Genomic DNA, 20,187 nt, shown 5'->3' with positions numbered 1-20,187 from the left:
GATTATCGGCCGATAATATCGGCCATACCGATAATCGGTCGATCCCTACTTCAGACAATGACATTCCTGTGTGTGCCTTAGAAAGAGGTGTGTGTAGAGATATATACATATTTTGTGCAAATTTTTGTGCAGAATTCTTGTTCATAAAAAGAGGTGGTGGGGGCGTGGCTTGCATGGGGAGCTGAGCAGACGTGTGGCTGCCGAGCTCCCGCTTACCCTGGGACATTACCCTGAATAACTGACCCACGGTACCGCTTACCGGAGGGCACCTCTGGACTCGGGGGACACTCTGGACTTCAGCGGTGCAACTTGTGGCTCTGTTCTAGTACCGTCGGCGGGCTTGCAATACAGGAGGACCGGGCTGCAGTGGTGGGAGAGTGGCAGTGGTGCTGCTGGGAGTGTGTCCTCGGAGCTCTGCAATCCTCCTGGCTGTATCTGATAGTGTGTGGCTGACGGCCGGCACCTCCTCAGGCTAAGACTGTGAGTACCTGCTTCATTCATCTGCATATCTGGCCCTGGGACTGTGCCCCTATCTATAGGGCTTGCTGGGACTTGTAGTGGGCTGAAGATTGGACCACTGGCCCTGCTGCTGCCCCTCTAACTCCATCTATGCTAGACTGTTTTGCTATTCTGCCAGTGTTTTGCTACCCTCCAGAGTCCCCCTGCTGCTCCCTTATTAGTTGTGGGACTTTTTGCTATCTTCACGGGAGCAGTGTGCTCTGAGGGCCATCGGCTGTGCTTCTCCGTACTGGTGCCTTACTTTGCTCGTGCCTTACCTGTGGGTGTCTGTGTCCTGCATTGGGTGGCTCCAGGGGCAAATCCAAGTGCAACAAGTCAGGAGTTCTTCCTGCTATGGATGATGATGCTTCTTCAGATGGGGGCCACTCTGAGGCTAGTGGCTACTGCCTGCGGGACTTTGTGACACAGACTCCTCTATCTACTAAAGTGGCGGCTAACGCAGCTAAGTCATTAAGTCAGTTTTCCAGGTCTGCGGAGCCGTTGGGCAGCGCCTTGCCTCTTCAGGCTGGGTTTGGGGCAGACCGTCCCTCTGATCCACCGCTCCCTCCTTCTCCTGATTGCATGCCATATGATGGGACTCTCTTAGACCTTCGCTTTACTGAAATTCTGTCCACTATAACTTCCTGCCATTATTCTATGAGCTGGATGAGCTGAGACAGCAATTCGTTATTCTACACCATGAGACTAAAAAGTTACGAGAACGCATCACGGAGGCGGAGAACAAAGTCTCTACGGTGGAAGATATGCTACGCCCTATCCCTCAGCAAATTTCTGACCTGCAGCGACCGATTCGAGGTATGGTGGGTAGAGCCGACGACTTTGAGAACCGACTGAGGCGTAACAACGTTCGGCTGGTGGGCCTTCCTGAGAAGGCAGAGGGTTCTGATCCTGTGGAGTTCTTAGAATCCTGGCTGAAAGAGCTGCTCCCTGCGGATACCTTCTCTCCCTTTTTCACTGTGGAGTGGGCCCATAGGGTCCCTGCCAGACCTTCTTGGACGTTTCTAGAAAGAATTCTTCACTTTAAAGACAGAGACGCTATCCTGAGAGCGGTGAGGATCAATGGAGAGGTGCTCTTTGGCGACAGCAGAGTCTCCTTCTACCCGGACTTCTCCGTGGAAATGAGAAAACAGCGAACCCAGTTTACGTAAGTTAGTGCCAAACTCCGCTCCAAGGGTTATAGCTATGCCATGTTGTACCTGGCTAGGCTGAGGGTGGTGGATGGAAACACTACCAAATTCTTCACTTCACCTGCAGAGGCACTGCAGTGGGCGGAGGCCGCCTCTAGAGCGGCTCGGCCGCCGGACTGAAGATCCTGTTGGACTGCCTGCTCTCTTAGTTCGTTAATGGGTAGACTAAGTGTTAGTTGTCTGAGGTTCGAGCTCCCCCTAGGATTTACCAGGCTAGTGGGTTAGGGGGTGTTGACCTTAGTTTACTGGGGGGGGGGGCGGGAGGCGGTGGTTGATACATTGTAAGTAGCTCCTGCACTCGCCTGATACGATTTTGTAGTTTGGGGTACAGGTCTGCACTGGTTTAGTTAGTGTGAGACAGGGTTTAGTTTTTTTGGGCATGTTTTATTGTTCCTATCTTCTTTTGCTGTTTGGTGGTGTTCTGTCCTTGTTGTCAGTCCGTGTTGTTTGTTTGTCGGTGGTGTATGTGGGAGCTCCTATAGTTACTGGGTACTTGTACAATGGGGTAGGCCCTGTTAGCATTACATCTCGGTTTCGTGATGGGGTCCCTTAGGATATTAAAAAGTAGCTCCCACCATCACTTTTTTTTCTTTTTTCTGTCCCTGCCTATTACCCATCTATCCCTAACCCCCTCCCTGCCTTTAATTTTTTTTTTACATATTAAAAATGCCTTTTTGTCTGCCTGGTAGTGTGCTCACAACCAGGCAGACTTCCCCAGCAGGCACCACGTCACTGATGCCTGCTGGGGCCGACACTTCCGCCCATAGTTCACCTATACAGGGTGCCTCCAACTGTTTCCCCACTGCAACTCCCAGCTTGCCCTGACATCTATAGGCTGTCAGGGCATGCTGGGAGTTGTAGTGGGGAAACAACTGGAGGCATACTGTATAGGTGATCACTGTGATGGCCGCACATCCCGCTCCCCACGGCGAAGCCCGCAAACCCCCCCACCCCCCCGTCGCGCCGCTCAACTCACTCCCCCGCCCCCTTAGTTCACCTATTCAGTGTCCCTCCAGCTGTTTCCCCACTACAACTCCCAGCTTGCCCTGACATCTATTGGCTGTCAGGGCATGCTGGGAGTTGTAGTGGGGAAACAACTGGAGGCATACTGTATAGGTGAACACCGTGATGGCCGCACATCCCGCTCCCGCCGCGCAGCACCCCTGGCCCCGCTGCGCCGCTAAACCCACTACCCACTACCCCCCCCCCTCCCCCGCAAAAGCATAAGCCTTGAGAACAGTAAATTTAACTTTTGCCGGGAGTCGGGGCCGGCGTGCGAGGCCAGGGAGCCTGCGCGCGTCCTCTTCCTTCAAAGTGCTCGCAGTGAATGAATTCCGACTCGTTGCCAGGCTTCAACGAGTCGAAATTCATTAGTGACGTCACTGCCGAATGCATTCGGCCACTAGGAGGGCGACCCCTAGTGGCCGAATTTAAAAGTGATTTTAAACTGTTTTAAAATCACTTTTTTAAATTAAAGTATATTAGAGATATGTTAAGTACTACAGCATATCAATTTTTTGATTTCATGACAGTGCCCATTTAAAGGAGTATTCCAGCGCAAAATATTTTATCCCCTATCCAAAGGATAGGGGATAAGTTATAGATCGCGGGTCTCCGAGCGCTGGGGCCCCCCGGGATCTCCTAGACGGGGCCGTGGCAGTCTGCAGGAAGTAAAGTTTCACCCCCAGCACAAAGCCGCGGCAGACACGCCCCCTCCATGTATCTCTATGGGGTACATGGAGGGGACGTGTCGGCCGCCGCGTCATGTGGGAACGGAACGCCCCCTTTCCAGCATACTGCTGCGGCCCCGTCCAGGAGATCCTGGGGGCCCCAGCACTCAGACCCCCGCAATCTATATTGCACTACAGTTATATTGCACTACAGATCTCCTTTAAGCTGGAATGTCCGTGGCCTAAATTCCAAGTTTAAGAGAGCGCTGTGCTAGATTTTTTAAGAGACACTCTGCTCATATTGTTTGTCTGCAGGAAACCCACCTCACAGGTCAAAAGAGCCTGGCCCTAAAGAGGGCGTGGGTTGCAAAGGGTCTCAGTTCTTGTCTCCAAGTCCCTCCCCGTGATAATCTCCCAGGTTTCCTGTAACAGCTTTGGTAGGCATGTGATTTTGCATTGTGCATTGTCCTCCTTCTGCTTTACTCTAGTCTCTTTGTATGCACCTCCTCCCTTTCATGTGACCTTGTTGGACTCGATTGTAGATAAGCTGACTTCCTTCCCTACTGACCCTGTTCTTTTTATAGGAAACTTCAATGTTGTTCCCGACCCCCAGCTCAATCGCACCAGTGCTGTGGACCCCGGATCCTCTGAGGTTGGGCCTTACTGACCTACTGAATCAGTCTTCTCTTACTACTCCTCGGTGCATAGAACCTTCTCCTGAATTGATCTCACTTTTGCTTCAGCTGACCTACTGCCAGCGGTGAGTGAGGTGTGCTATACTAGTAGAGGGATATCAGATCATTCTGCCTTAATAGTTACCTTGTCCCTAGGCCCTCCTCACGTTTGTGAAGAATGCACCCTGGGTGGCTTCAATCGGTGTAAAGCCACGGTTAGAGGAGCATTTATGGTGGGGGTGGCGGGTAGGAGAGGGCCCAGGAGCAGGCGCTACAATCAGAAGTATGGGTTCTTGAGGCAGCAGTGGTGAGGGACCCTACTCCAGGGGCCGAAAGAGAGTGGGCTAGGGCTCAGAGATCCCTTTTGATTGTCCAGAAAGATCGGGTTCATTTGAAGCTAGCAGCGGGGTAAGCGGCCATATTTGAGTTTGGGAATAAGAATGGGAAACTTCTGGCCTACCTGTCTAGGGAAAGCCGCCCTGTGGCTTCTATACCCTGTGTACGTGCTCTGGATGGGTCCCTTAGCTCTGACCCGTCGGTCATTAATGAGGTCTTCCACTCCTCCTATAGTGCCTTGTATTCCTCCCCCTCTGGGGTGGCCTGAGACTATACTGTCCTTCCTGAGTGAGCTTCCCCTTGTTCCGCTGACCTCGCTCCAACCCTCTGGGCTGGAGGACCCGTTGACAGCTGAAGAGGTGTCCAGGGTTATTAAAGATTTGCCCTCTGGGAAGACTCCAGGACTTGATGGATTGGTTGGGGACTGGTACAGGCTGAATGAGGAGAAATTGATCCCCATCTTACTTAATCTGTATATAGGTGCCTTTGAGTCTGGGGCCCTGCCTGACTCTATGAGGGGGGCTCTGATTGTAGTTCTGCATAAGCCTGGTAAAGAGCCGACCTTGCTGGACTCTTATCAACCCATTTCCCTGCTCAATGTAGATATCAAAATTCTAGCGAAGGTCCTGGCAAACAGGCTTCGGGGATTTCCTCTGTAGTTCACCCTGACCAGACTGGGTTCATGCCAGGGAGGGCGACTGACACTAATGTTAAAAGACTCCAGCTTAACATTTCCGCAGCGGAGGAGGGTATATCCCCTGGTTATGTGGTTAGCATTGATTTATATAAGGCCTTTGATTCAGTTGAGTGGCACTATATTTGGTGCCTCATGCGAATCCTCCTCTTTGGACCTGTTTTTCGGAAATGGGTTCGGTTGCTGTATGACTCCCCTAGGGCCCGAGTGCGCACTAATTTGGAGATATCTGAGTCGTTCCAGTTGGGCAGGTGCACTAGGCAAGGGTGCCCTCTATCGCCCTGTTTGCTTTAGCTGTAGAGACCCTGGTGCCAGCAGTTCGCTCCTCTACCTCAATTAAGGGGATCACTAGGGAAGATATCTCTATATGCAGACTATACCTTGGTAAACTTGGCTGACGTTGGTGACTCCCTGAATGCTCTGTTCTGTCTGCTGGAGAGGTATTGGGTCTGTGGGTTAACTGGGCTAAATCCTCTATAATGTCCTTGTACCGTGATGGAGTGCTGCCCTCTATACTTCCTAATGGGTTACAGGCCATTTAAAACTGCTTATCGAATCCTCCAGGAGCAGCACTTATCCATACAATTCCTAAGGAATCCAGACCGAAGTCACGTCTACAAATTCTGAAAGGAGAAACAAAGGCGCTCCTTGTGGAGTATTGCTAGCACCAAGGATCAAGGGTAAATCACTGCTTACCAATACGGGTTGTGTACCCGCATACACAATGTGTCTTGTGAAACCAGTTTTGCTATATACCTACTGTCTTGCAGTTGTAATCTTCAGTATGTGGGCCGCACTGTACAAACAGTTCGGTCCCGCATCAATAAACATCGTTGGAACATTAAACATAGCTTTATGATGCATAGTGTCTTAAGATACTTTACGATTAAACATCAGAATTCACTGGATGCTTTAAGTCTCATAATTTTAGTATCAATCCCTGCAGACACTCCTAATAGATACCAACGTTTGATAAATCGCGAGTCCTTCTGGATTCACAAACTAGTCACTTTAGTTCCATGGGGTCTCAATGAGATGATTGAAAATGTCCGTTAATATAATTTTACAGGTACTCGTACGATTTTAGTTCTCTTTTATGTGTATTTTATTATCATTTATATTATATTTGCAAAATGGTGCACCTTCTTAGTCACTCACTACACCAAGACACGGATTGATGCCATAGTGTTACCCTTCCACCACACAGAATAGTACAACCTAGTGGCCCTCTGCACCTCCAGGATGATATGAGCTGACTTTCTTCTGGCACAGGTCATGAGTTAACGTCCTTAGATGTATGGTCAGGAGTTGGCCTCCTTCTCTCTTCACTCTTTTATACATTCTACCACTTTCCTTCCTTTTTTTCTCTCCCTCCGCGCGGGTATGGATGGGGGGGGGGGGGGGGGGAGGGGGGGAGTTGGATGGGTCTGTTGTGACATATTATTGATGCCATCATGCTAGTTCTTATTTATGTCCATGTTGTTCCTAAATACGTAGGTACTACGCTACCTACTTATTCCTGCTACCTTGCTACTATTAGTGTTGGGATATGGCTGGTATTCTAAAAAAATCCTTGAAAATTAATTTTTTTTAAAGAGTTAAAAAAGAAACATTTGTACTGGAGCATTGCCTACAGCAGTGTTTCTCAATGTTTAGACACCAAATACCCCATCTTAAATAAATGACAACAAAGTATGCCCAAGTACGGTATATGATCATAAAATCAGCCATACCTATTAAAAGCAGGACATAAAGGACACTAAGAATAAACTCAGAGTGTACCCCCTTGGATATAAGTTCCGCACCTTGAGAACCTGGTGCCTAGAGGGCATACAACTGTTGCAAACCTAACCAATTCTTATGGGGGGCATAGGGAAAGAGTTCATCTTTAGTAAAGGAGATGGCATGTGTTTAATTTTTAAAACTCCTGGGGGTCTATACCTGCATACTTCTTAAATAAAGTGACATTGTGTGCTTTATAACACAGACTTGATCAAAAAGGGTACATTAAGTAACAGATCCTGTAATATACAATAAAATAAACCAGCAAGTAGCACTATACACTTAGAAGACACTGTGGAACTAAAGGAGTTAGGGGGTAAATCAGCAAACCCTTAGGGAAATATGGTGTGCAGCTATTAAATGGAAAATAAGCGGAGTAATGGATTTTCCGGGCCGTTACCAAAAGCCGAAAGGGAATTGTAGGATAACGTAATTAGGAGGCGCCCGCAGGAAGCAGTTATGGGTCACAGGATTTTATCAGGTTATTACTGATAAGAAGCCCACACAGCGACTGCATTCACCAGACAGAAAGGCAGGTCATGAACAACATGCATACTTTTACATTTCTCTCAAACTCCTTCAAAATGAAAGTCATGTGTTGAAAGTCGAAAGATCTGTCTACTGCTAAAGGATGCTGCAAGAACACACAAATGCTTTAAAAATACAAAGTAAAAAATAAAAGCAAAAAACAAAAGGCAGAATTTACCATTGTCACTGGAGCATTATTTATTGGTAACTGCACTTTATTTTTGGTGCATATTACGATCAACATATTCATTATCAACATTTGCCAAAAAACCCTATTGTTTCTGACAGATACATAGGAGTTTCCCCTTATAGGTTCTAGTTGTAGACACATAAATCAAGTGTATGGACAAGAAGTTAAGGTATTTATGACACACAATACATTAAAAACTGGCAGATTTTGCCACACAACCCAATAGGTAATTTACTAAAGGACATGCAGCTACATATAAAATTTGTCTGAAATTAAGTCTTAGGGCACATTTCACACTATGGAATTTCTGTGCAGAATTTCACTCCATAATTCTGCTCTGAAATTCCGATGCAGCAGCCTCTCACTGTTTTCGATGGGATTATGCTGCACCGTTCATACTGCAGAATTTTCATGGCAGGCGATACACTTTGGGAACTTTGGATTTCCCGCTCCTCAATGATGGCAATGCAGTCCGGGTGGAATTCCGCCAAAAGCACCACCTTGTTCTGCTGGCACCTGCTGCCCATGTAATCTCAACCTGGAGTTTCCATAGTGTGAATGGGCCCTTATGTGACAAACACCACCAGTGGCAAATTCAAGAGCATTAGTAGATTCCCCCCATAGGCCGAGATCTATCAGTCTGAAGAAAAAAACTGTCTTTTCAGTTAGGCTGGGTTCCCATTACGTTTTCCCCCATACGGGAGCGCATACGTCCGGGGAGAGCAAAAACCTTGCGCTCCCGTATGCCTTTCTATGCGCTCCCGTATGTAATTCATTTCAATGAGCCGACCGCAGTGAAACGTTTGGTCCAGCCGGCACATTTTTGCCCCGTATGCGCTTTTACAACTGGACCTAAAACCGTGGTCGACCACGGTTTTAGGTGCAGGGAAAAAGCACATACGGGGCAAAAATTAGCCGGCTGGACCTAACGTTTCACTGCGGTCGGCTCATTGAAATGAATTACATACGGGAGCGCATAGAAAGGCATACGGGAGCGCGAGGTTTTTGCTCTCCCCGGACGTATGCGCTCCCGTATGGGGGAAAACGTAATGGGAACCCAGCCTTACTCTGTAAACTCTGAAAAGCCACAAAATTGCTGCATTATGTTTTTCAGTGAGTTTCTGAAAAGGTCCAATCAAGTATACGGAAAAAGGCATTTTTTTTCCATTTACAAAACATATTATAAAGTTTATTTGTTACAGATGATGTCTAAGGGTACATTTACACTCACTATTTGCCTCGAATTTCATGCACAAAAATCTGCAGATAATCTCATGGCATATAATCATTGAGTTTTCATGCCCAAAAATTCAACGATTACATGCCCTGGAATCACATGCATAAATTCTGTAGGAAATTAGGTATATGTGAACATACCTTAATCCCTTAAAGGGTAGCTCCCACCATCCTATTTATTGTTTTTTTTTTTGCTAGCCCGTTCCCCCCCCCCCCCCGCTACGGCACTAGCCTGTTCACTCCTCCCCCCCCCCCCCCCCCAGCCTAACTGAAAAAGGACTGATTGCCACTCCAAAATCAGTTCTTTTTCAGTGGACGGTTTTTAAATGTAAATTAAACCTTTTTAATGAAAAAAAAAAATAATATTAAAGTATATTAGAGATATGTTGTAGTGCATAAGTACAACAACATATTAAAAAATAAAATTGGTGACAGTGCCCATTTAAGGACCAGAGATTTTTCCGTTTTTGCACTTTCATTTTTTCCTCCTTACCTTTAAAAAATCATAAACCTTTCAATTTTGCACCTACAAAATCCATATGATGGCTTATATTTTGCGCCATCAATTCTACTTTGTAATGACATCAGTCATTTTACCCAAAAATCGATGACGAAATGGAAAAAAAAAAATCAGTGTGCGACTAAATTGAAGAAAAAACACAATTTTGTAACTTTTGGGGTCTTCCGTTTCTACGCAGTATATTTTTCATTAAAAAAAAATCACACCTTCTCTTTATTCTGTAGGTCCATACGATTAAAATGATACCCTAACTTATATAGGTTTGATTTTGTTATTTACACAGTTTTTTTTAGTTTTTTTTTTTAAATGGGAAGAGTGGGGGGTGATTCTAACTTTTATTATGGAAGGGGTTAAATGATCTTTATTAATTTTTTCCCACTTTTTTTTGCAATGTTATAGCTCCCATAGGGGACTATAACACTGCACACACTGATCTTTTACATTTCTCATAGGAAATCATTGATTGATGATTCTGCCGCTTGACTGCTCATGCCTGGATCTCAGGCACTGAGCAGTCATTCGGCGATCAGACACCAGGAGGCAGGTAAGGGGACCCTCCTCATGTCCTACAGCGATTTGACCGTGGCGGTCCCGAACAGCCCCCCGAGCTAGCCGGGGGGTAGTTTGGTCTCACTTTAGACGCGGCGATCAACTTTGAACTCCACGTCTAAAGGGTTAATAGCGCGTGGCACCGCAATCAGTGCTGCGCGCTACTAGCCATGGGTCCCCGCATTATAGAAAGGGAAAGGACCCAGGACGTACAGGTACGCCCTTGGTCCTTAACAGGTTAAAGGGGCACTCTAGTGTAAAACCTTTTTTTTTTTCCTTTAAATCAACTGGTGCCATAAATGTAAACAGATTTGTAAATTACTTCTATTAAAAATTCTTAATCCTTCCAGTACTAGCGGCTGTGTACTAAAGAGGAAATTATTTTCTTTTGGGCTTTCTTTTCTGTCATGAGCACAGTGCTCTTTTCTGACACCGCTGTCCCTTTTAGGGATTGTCCAGAGCAGCATATGTTTGCTATCAGGATTTTCTCCTGCTCTGGACAGTTCCTGACATGGACAGAGGTGTTAGCAGAGAGAACTGTGGTTGTGACAGAAAAGAAAAAGAATTTCCTCTGTAGTATACAGCCGCTAATAAGTACTGGAAGAAATAAGATTTTTTAATAGAAGTAATTAACAAATGTGTTTAACTTTCTGGCATCAGTTGATAAAAAAAAAAAAAAAAGTTTTCCACCGGAGTACCCCTTTAAAGCTAGGTATAAGAAACTTATTTTTCATCAATGGGTAGCACCCAATGGTCAGCAAAATGGAGAATAATTAATTGTGATCTAAACCAAGTGTACCCAAGCCATGCATGGAGCAGTGAATGGAGCATTGGTCATGTAAGCAGAAAAAAGGACTGGGATTATGTGGTCTGCATCTATATACAATAAATAAACATCATACAAAAGGCAACATATAACAATATTGTATAGAAATAAATGTTATGCTTACCCTGGTGCTACTGCAGGAGGAATAACCAGGATGAACTGAAGTTTGGCCTGATGAAGTGCTTGCCCAATGTGTGTAAGCATGTGAACCAGCTCCCTGAAACAAAGAAAACTGCTAAATCAGAGAATGCTATATAAAATAAAACTTATAACATAGAAGAACATGTAACAACTTATAATAATGGGTATATTTGCCCAATAACAAAGGGGTGCTGTGTATTGGGTGCATTTACTTTGACCTTTTCAGTTAAAGGGGTATTCCAGGCAAAACCTTTATATATATATATATATATATATATATATCAACTGGCTCCGGAAAGTTAAACAGATTTGTAAATTACTTCTATTAAAAAATATTAATCCTTCCAATAGTTATTAGCTTCTGAAAATTTCTGTCTAACTGCTCAATGATGATGTCACGTCCCGGGAGCTGTGCATGATGGGAGAATATCCCCATAGGAACTGCACAGCTCCCGGGACGTGAGTCATCAGAGACCAGTTAGACAGAAAACAACAACTCAACTTCAGAAGCTAATAACTATTGGAAGGATTAAGATTTTTTAATAGAAGTAATTTACAAATCTGTTTAACTTTCCGGAGCCAGTTGATATATAAAAAAAAGTTTTGGCCTGGAATACCCCTTTAAGAAAGAGATCTCATTGTATTTGCCTTTTAATTTTTCCTCCTTGCTTAAGAACTTTCCATTGACAGATTGATTATAGTTTTAATGGCATCCTTCATATTAAAAGGGTACTCCAGTGAAAAACTATTTTTTTTTTTTTCAAATCAACTGGTGCCAGAAAGTTAAAAAGATTTGTAAATTACCTAAAAAATCTTAATTCTTCCAGAATTTATGAGCTGCTGCATGCTCCAGAGAAGGTTGAGTTGTTCTTTTCAATCTGACCACAGTGCTCTCTGCTGACACCTTTGTCCATGTCAGGAATTGTTCAGAGCAGCATAGGTTTGCTATGGGGATTTGCTCCTACTCTGGACAGTTCCTGACACAGACAGAGGTGTCAGCAGAGAGCACTGTGGCCAGACAGAAAAGAACTACACTACTTCCTATTGAGCATACAGCAGCTGTTAAGTACTGGAAGGATTAAGATTTTTTAATAGAAGTCATTTACAAATCTGTTTAACATTCTAGAACCAATTGATTTAAAAAAAAAAAAAAAATTCCACCGGAGTACCCCTTTAGCATAAAATGAATTGCAAGGCCAACAAAAATTATTATTTGTGGGGGAAAAGTGAAAAAAGAAAATCTTTTGAGGGGTGGAAGTGTTATATGGAAAAAGAGGACTACAGGAGATAATTTTTGTTTTATCTTTTTAACCCCTTAAGGACTCATGGTTTTTCCGTTTTTGCACTTTCGTTTTTTCCTCCTTACCTTTTAAAAATCATAACCCTTTTAATTTTCTACCTAAAAATCCATATTATGGCTTATTTTTTGCATCGCCAATTCTACTTTGCAGTGACATAAGTCATTTTACCCAAAAGTCCACGGCGAAACAGAAAAAAAAATCATTGTGCGACAAAATCGAAAAAAAAACGCCATTTTGTAACTTTTGGGGGCTTCCGTTTCCACGCAATGCATATTTCGGTAAAAATTACACCTTACCATTATTCTGTAGATCCATACGATTAAAATGATACCCTACTTATATAGGTTTGATTTTGTCGCACTTCTGGAAAAAATCATAACTACATGCAGGAAGATTTATACGTTTAAAAATGTCATCTTCTGACCCCTATACCTTTTTTATTTTTCCATGTACAGTGCGATATGAGGACTCATTTTTTGCGCCGTGATCTGAAGTTTTTATCGGTATGATTTTTGTTTTGATCGGACTTTTTGATCACTTTTTATTCATTTTTTTAATGGTATAAAAAGTGACCAAAATACGCTTTTTTGGACTTTGGAATTTTTTTGCGCGTACGCCATTGACCGTGCTGTTTAATTAATGATATATTTTTATAGTTCGGACATTTACGCACGCGGCGATACCACATATGTTTATTTATTTATTTTTTTACACTGTTATTTTTTTTATGGGAAAAGGGGGGTGATTCAAACTTTTATTAGGGAAGGGGTTAAATGACCTTTATTAACACTTTTTTTAAATATTTTTTTTGCAGTGTTATAGGTGCTGATCACTGGCTTGTATTAACACGCCTGTGATCAGCATTATCGGCACTTGACTGCTCCTGCCTGGATCTCAGGCACGGAGCAGTCATTCGTCGATCGGACACCGAGGAGGCAGGTAAGGGCCCTCCCGGTGTCCGGTCAGCTGTTCGGGACACCGCGATTTCACCGCGGCGGTCCCGAACAGCCCGACTGAGCAGCCGGGTCACTTTCAGTTTCACTTTAGAAGCGGCGGTCAGCTTTGACCGCCGCTTCTAAAGGGTTAATACCGCACATCGCCACGATCGGCGATGTGTGGTATTAGCCGCGGGTCCCGGCCCTTGATGAGCGCCGGGACTGACGCGATATGATGCAGGATCGCGGCGCGATCCCGCTTCATATCGCGGGAGCCGGCGCAGGACGTAAATATACGTCCTGCGTCGTTAAGGGGTTAAATGTCTGTTTATAATATTTTAGTCTCCCTAGGAGACTTGATGTGACCTGAACGCTACAGCGAACCACTTAGATTCTTTGGTCAACAATGACAGCAGCATCTAGGTGGTAAAAAGATAGGCACTGAACTGAACTGCAGAACCACACCCAACCTGGAGACAAACAGGGAGTGGTTTTTGAAATAAAGTAGCTGTGTTTTTCAATTCCTGGATAACCCCTTTAAGAATTCTCCTCCAATAATGTGATTGACTGACCTGTAACTATCACATTCAGAAGAACAATTTTTGGAAGCATTTTCAGTTGAAATAATAAAGTAAAATGAGTACAAAAAGGTAGAAACAAGAAAAATTAGGAATAAACAGTGATTTGTTTCGTTTTTTAAAAGACATGCAAAGACATCCAAATTTCAACAGCAAAACTCAGTGATGAAAGTATTATCTTTATGGAAGGGATTAACAAAGATAAATCAATGTGCCTGTTGCCCCCTACTAGTTGACAAAATGAACCTCCAGAAATTTCCGCTAGCTCCGCACATTCTGGAAATAAGGGCCTTTGACGGTATCTGTATAATGTTTGCTAAGCAGTCTTCTAGTGGATAAGCTGTTCTTGCTTCCATAATCTATATAAAATTATTTTCCTGAAATGTCAATTACTTAGTAGAATAAAACACATTCTATTTATTTCCTAGGCCTGAAAGCATATTCTGCCTCTGTAACTTCAAATTCAATTTTGGATATGGTGACAATTACTTTCATTACTTGAGTACCGCTCCCTATTGTTGCTTTACACATAAAATGTGACATGGAATAAATGATCTAATAGGAGAGGAATTATGTAATCCAAAGCTAATAATAACTTGATAAATACACACTACAACCTGCAGGGCAGAAATACATACATAGGGGGGAATGTATCACTCCTTGTCTCTGTGCAGAGTGGCAAAAAATGTGCAAGTGTTTTACTCAAGCCCTGTCTTAGCATAAACAAATTTGTGAAAACTCCTGCATTGCACAATAACGGAGCTTGCACAAACATTTTGCACAATGTTGTCACTTGGCATAGGGAATGATAAATTCCTTCCATGTGAACTATCTGACCTGTGGAGTCTAATCGATATGACCCTCATCAATTGCTAAAACAAAGAGGCAGGGACTGCTCAGGGATGTGGAGTTCCTATCGCCCGATGCCGGGGACATGCAGTTCTGGGAGCACGGCATGTGAATTTTTCAGGCCCTTAGCCCTGCTTCGGACAAGCAGGGCCGGACCAGAAAGACCCCGACAAGCACGGTGGCACTCAGAATGGTGTATGGAACGGGGCTCCGGACTCGTGCTAATAGCCAGCATGCGGCTATTACTACTTTAGAAGCTGATAGCGGCGTCTAAAGGTAATGTAGAAAAAAGGTAGACCGCGTACGGCGCCTTCTGTTTAACCCAATGGAAAGGTGGTTATACAGACGTCGCGTATTTAGGCCCCTTATAGGTGGCCGCTCACCTTGTAGCAGAAAGTTAAGAGCATATCACCTCAAAATAGAGGTATACTGATGTAGCTGTCCTGTGGTAGTATGCAAGGTAGATAGGGAAAATAGACCATCGATTCCAGGGGCCACTGGCTCAAACATCAGAATCAGAGAATTTCTTGTAAAAGATCCACGTATGGGTCACTTTTATTGTAATAAAAAATAATAAAACATAACAGAATGGATGACTCGTTTCGAGAGTATCCCCTTCTTCCTCAGATCAGCATAACCACACAACAATTATCATAGTGCTCAAATATAGTGTGAACTAGCGCCAAACTGAGTGTGGGGGTGGCCCAGTGGTCAAAGGTCATGTCAGATAGGTCATACAACAGGCATACAGTATCCTCGAGGCAGGTAAATATATGTGGAAATCGATATAAGCCTTAAGGAAACAAAAGGGAATACATAGTACATTCATTAGCCTGAAGGATCACTAGGCTTTTAGAACATTTCCTGTGCTCTACAGCGCTGTAGGTCCCGCTGCAAAGGCAGATTTGCAATGGACACGTTACTAAGGGCAGCGGTCACATGTTGCATCAGGGCTAATGGGATAGCAGAGAGTGTGTATTCACTCATGGAGCTGTAAGGTGGGAGTGTGGGCTTCCAAGCGCGGACCTACAGCGCTTCAAAGTGTCATATTCAGCATACAGGTGAGGGGTCCAAAGTGTTGAAATATATGTAAACAGGAAAATTTATGGAGGGTCATGTTCCCAAATAGGCTACTCGTGCACAGGAAGTCTATAGTGCAATGAGGCGGTGAAAGAAGTCTATAGATATTTAGTTACAGTGGATCTCGCAAAAGGTACCAGTGTGTATCCATTGTGTAGGTCAGTATAGAAATATCTTAAATAGGAATGTTAAATAAAAAATATAAATAAAAAAACATTAAGAAGAAAATGTAAATTAAAGGTAACTAGGGGGTTGGACTAAATATACCAAAGGATAAAATATAAATGTAATAATCAAGTTTGATGCACAAAAGATAAGGGTGTATGAAGATGGCCCTATCTAGTCCAAAAAATAAATAGTATAACCATAAAGATGTAAAAAATATATAAATAATGCATGTAAAAAATATATAGATAATATAAAAATTATATAAACCTTATATAAATCTGGGCATGTGCCAAAGAGAAAATGGTACACACGGGCGGATCACATGCAGGATTAAATTATATAAGGTAGAACACACGAATCTCATAGGGAACATTCAATTAGTTCGTTCAAACCAAACGGAGCGAGAGTTTGCAGCCTATAGATCCAGTAATTCTCTCTTTTTCTCACGGGACTAAATCTGCGTGGGTCTTCTTTTGAGACGCTCTCTATTGTGGTAATGCAGCCAAAATCTCGGTTGTGTCCACGGATGAGGCGTCTTGACACACTGTGCAATAGGAAACCATGGGCAGTGTTTCTTTGGTGTTTGTTGATTCGTTCACGTAGGCAGCGAATAGTGCAAACTACATATTAGAGTTTACATGAGCATTCTAGCACATATATAACATACTGTGAGGAGCAGTTAAGAAATGTCCTAATGTCAAATTGTTCATCGGTTTTGTTGGAGAAGAAATGTTTACTTTGATTATTGATGTTGGTGCAACACTTATATCTAGAAATCCCACATGAAAAAGAGCCTATGGTGCTCAAAAAATTGTTGGTAAAAATTGTTGTTTTCAGTTTGCTTGGGGCAATTATATTGCGTAGTGTCCATCCTCTTCTAAAAGTAACTGTGGGTTTTGTAGGTAGAATGTTGCATAGGTAGGGGTCCTTCAGTAGGCTAGGCCAATATTTACACATGATCCCTTTAATTTGTGTATGTTCCATTGTATAAGTAGTGACGAAGTTGGAGGACCAGTCACGGCTGTTTGATTTGTTGCGGGTAGTTTTAGTCAGACAGTCTGCCTGTGTGTGAGTGCTGGCACATTTGAAGGCAGACTCTATGATAACTCTAGGGTACTTTTTAGCCTTGAAACATGTCTTGAGTGTGTCGCTCTGTATTTTGAAATCTTCAAACAAAGAGCAATTCCTTCTGACACGTTTGAACTGTCCGTATGGAATATTGGAAATCTATTTTTTGTAGTGGGAACTGAAGAAGTCTAGATAACTGTTGCTATCGTCATCTAAAGAGACATCTGAATGCACCCTGGTGGGCTAGTGGGGTGGATTTGGGGGGGGGGGATGATCCACTATAAAGGTAGCTGGAGGGCATACCTCTGCTTCCCATGGTGTCCGTGGCTCTGTCATTGATAGAGCCTGGCTGGACTAGGCTCTATCAATGGATCACAGAGCACACAGATCAATGGAGTTCAATAGAACACTATTGATCTGTATGAGGAATCTAATGATCCCTCATAAAAGTCCCCTAAGGGACTAATAAAGTGCAAAAAAAAATAATTTTTAATAAAAGTTTAAAAGACACATATTAACCCCTTCCATATTAAAAGTTCAAATCACACCCTTCTCCTATATAAAAAACATGTAAACATAATAAAAATAAACATTTTTGATATCACTGCGTGTGTAATTGTACGAACCATTAAAATATTATGTATATTATGTATCCCGTACGGTAAATGACGTAAATGTAAAAAATATACCAAACCACAGAATTGCAATTTTTATAATATTCCAGAAAAAAAGTTAAAAGAAATTAAAAAGTCAGATCAATACCAAAATGGTACTGATACAAAAAAGAGATTATGGCGCAAAAAAGGAACCCTCTTACAGCTTCGTATACAGGAAAAAAACTAAAAAAAAATTTTAATTGCCAATTTACATAGTTACTATGTAACTATGTAAATTGGCAATTAAAAAAAAAATCAAAAAAGTTCAGAATTATTATTAAATTAATAAAACATGACAGAAACTATACAAACCTAGTATTGCTGTAGTCAGGCCGGCCTTAAAGGGGTACTCCGGTGCTCTCTGCTGACATCTGGGAGAAAATCTCCACAGCAAACATATGCTGCTCTGGACAGTTCCTAAAATGGACAGAGATGTCAGCAGAGAGCACTGTGCTCATGATGTCAGCAGACAGCTCTGTATTTCAAAAGGAAAAGAATTTCCACTGTAGTATTAAGCAGCTAATAAGTATAGGAAGGATTAAGATTTTTTAATAGAAATCTGTTTAACTGTTTAACTAAAAAAGTTTTTCACCGGAGTACCCTTTAAGTATCAAAATAACATGTTAGCTCAACCACAGGGTAAATGGCATAGAAAAGAAAACCACCAAATTTGCTAAATTATCCTTTACTATTTCAATTTCACTTCAATAATATATATATATATATATATATATATATATATATATATATATATATATATATATATACACATATATATATATTTTTTTTTTTTGTTTATTTTTTTTTTGTTTCGGAGCATATGTTATGGAAAAATATAAAGGTATTATTATAGAAGTTAGTTATAGCTGTTATAGGGTGAGGAGGAAAAAACGAGAGTGTAAAAGCGAAAATTGTCCCGGACAAGTTGATCATCATGAGGGACAAGTAGATTTTGTTCCGTTTTAGTCCCGTGGACAAGTAGTTATTTTATTACATTTCCACACCCCTGCTGCTACATGGCTTCTTGTCAGAAGCTGTATGGTCAGCCACTGACTACAATGGAAAGTTCAATGAGTTAAACAGGAGCTGTTTAAACACAACTTAAAGGAAAACTGTCAGCTGAAAATCTGTTGTGTAGGTCAAGAGATGTATCCCCTATTAGATTATCTTCTTTATTCCCTGAATCACGCATTCCCGTCACTGGTCACATGAGCGATCAGTCAGAACGCTCATGTGATCAGCGACGGCAATCACTAGGACGTGGAGACACAGGAGACGTGGATACTCAGGAGTCCATCAGCCCGTCTCAAGTGGTCTTAAATTAAATGGGTTGTCCAGAATTAGACAAACATGCATGTTCTTTCTAGAAACAGCACCATACCTGTCAATAGGTTGTGTCTGGTATTTTAGCTTTCACAAGAGTGTCATAGGAGTTAAAGGAAAACTGTCAGCTTTCTCCCCCTGCACTAACCAGCGGTACTGGCTGGTAGTGCGGGGGACGCTGATCAGTTTGATCCTTACCATGGCCGGATCCGCCGCGCTGTTCGGCCGTAATTTTCTATTTTGGGAATATGCAAATGAGGTGCTAACTGGCTCCGGCCGGGCTAACTGTCACTCTGACATCAATGCTGCTGGCCGCTCCGCCGCCCAGCTCATCAATATTCCTCCCCTCCCTCTGCCTCTCCCTCTTCTCCCCGCTCTGTAATGAAGATAGAGGGAAAGAATATTGATGAGCTGGACGGCGCTGCGGCCAGCGGCACTGACGTAAGAGCCCTGGTGATTAGAAGCAGCTGACCGGCACTGCTCTATCTCTCTCTGTACGGGTCGGAAGTGGTTCGCAGGGGGGACTGCGTATGGAGGTGCTCAACTACTTAGAGATACAGACTGTCCACAATGATACAGGTGAAGAAAAAAGCGTAGTGGCACTCACCAATTTGGTTATTCCATAGATAGCTTTATTCCATTAGAAGGTGCATTCACAAGGGCGGCGACAGATCCAGCCGGACCGGGACGCCAGTGCGTTCGCTTGCTGGGTTACAATTGTTTCACGCTTGCGCGCTTCAACGGACCCCCGTTGAAGCGCGCAAGCGTGAAACAATTGTAACCCAGCAAGCGAACGCACTGGCGTCCCGGTCCGGCTGGATCTGTCGCTGCCCTTGTGAATGCACCTTCTAATGGAATAAAGCTATCTATGGAATAACCAAATTGGTGAGTGCCACTACGCTTTTTTCTTCACCTGTATCATTACTGACGTAAGAGCGCCAGTTAGCCCAGCCGGTGCCAGTTAGCACCTAATTTGCATATTATGAAAATAGAAGATTAGGGCCGAATGGTGGGGCGGATCTGGGCACGGTAAGGACCAAACTGATCAGCGTCCCCCGCACTACCATAGTGTGGGGGGGGGGGGGGGGGGGAGAAAGCTGACAGTTTTCCTTTAAACAGGGTGAGCTGCAACACCACCCTTAACCTATGGATAGGGGTGGTGCAACATCTGAAATAACGCATATTTTTCTGATCCTGGACATTCCCTTTAATTTGTAGAAAAGTGTCCATAGTACAAAAGCCTGAGGCCTGGAGAAACACAGAAAGATTGCTTCTAATGTTCCTTTTGTGCTAGACATAAACATGGATTCAGACAGAGAACCTATTTAAATCAGTCATAAAACCAATTTATACCACAGAAATGTAAAACATAGGGAA

The 20,187-nt window shown here is 43.2% G+C and overlaps 1 protein-coding gene across 5 annotated transcripts in view; it reads right to left on the bottom strand.

Annotated features, from left to right (window-relative positions):
- Positions 1-20,187, bottom strand: part of CHID1 (chitinase domain containing 1) — a 723,738-nt gene that overhangs the window by 530,763 nt on the left and 172,788 nt on the right. For all 5 annotated transcript variants that reach the window (XR_008845294.1, XM_056526912.1, XM_056526913.1 and 2 more), the window contains exon 8: positions 10,836-10,928. Coding sequence is in view for 4 of the 5 variants with exons in the window: in XM_056526912.1 (XP_056382887.1) it covers positions 10,836-10,928 (93 nt within the window). In the remaining variant the exon portion in view is untranslated. The remainder of the gene's footprint in view (positions 1-10,835; positions 10,929-20,187) is intronic.

This window comes from Hyla sarda, chromosome 6 (genome assembly GCF_029499605.1).
Source record: "Hyla sarda isolate aHylSar1 chromosome 6, aHylSar1.hap1, whole genome shotgun sequence".
NCBI lineage: Eukaryota > Metazoa > Chordata > Amphibia > Anura > Hylidae > Hyla > Hyla sarda.
This window is presented reverse-complemented; position numbering and strand designations above follow the sequence as displayed.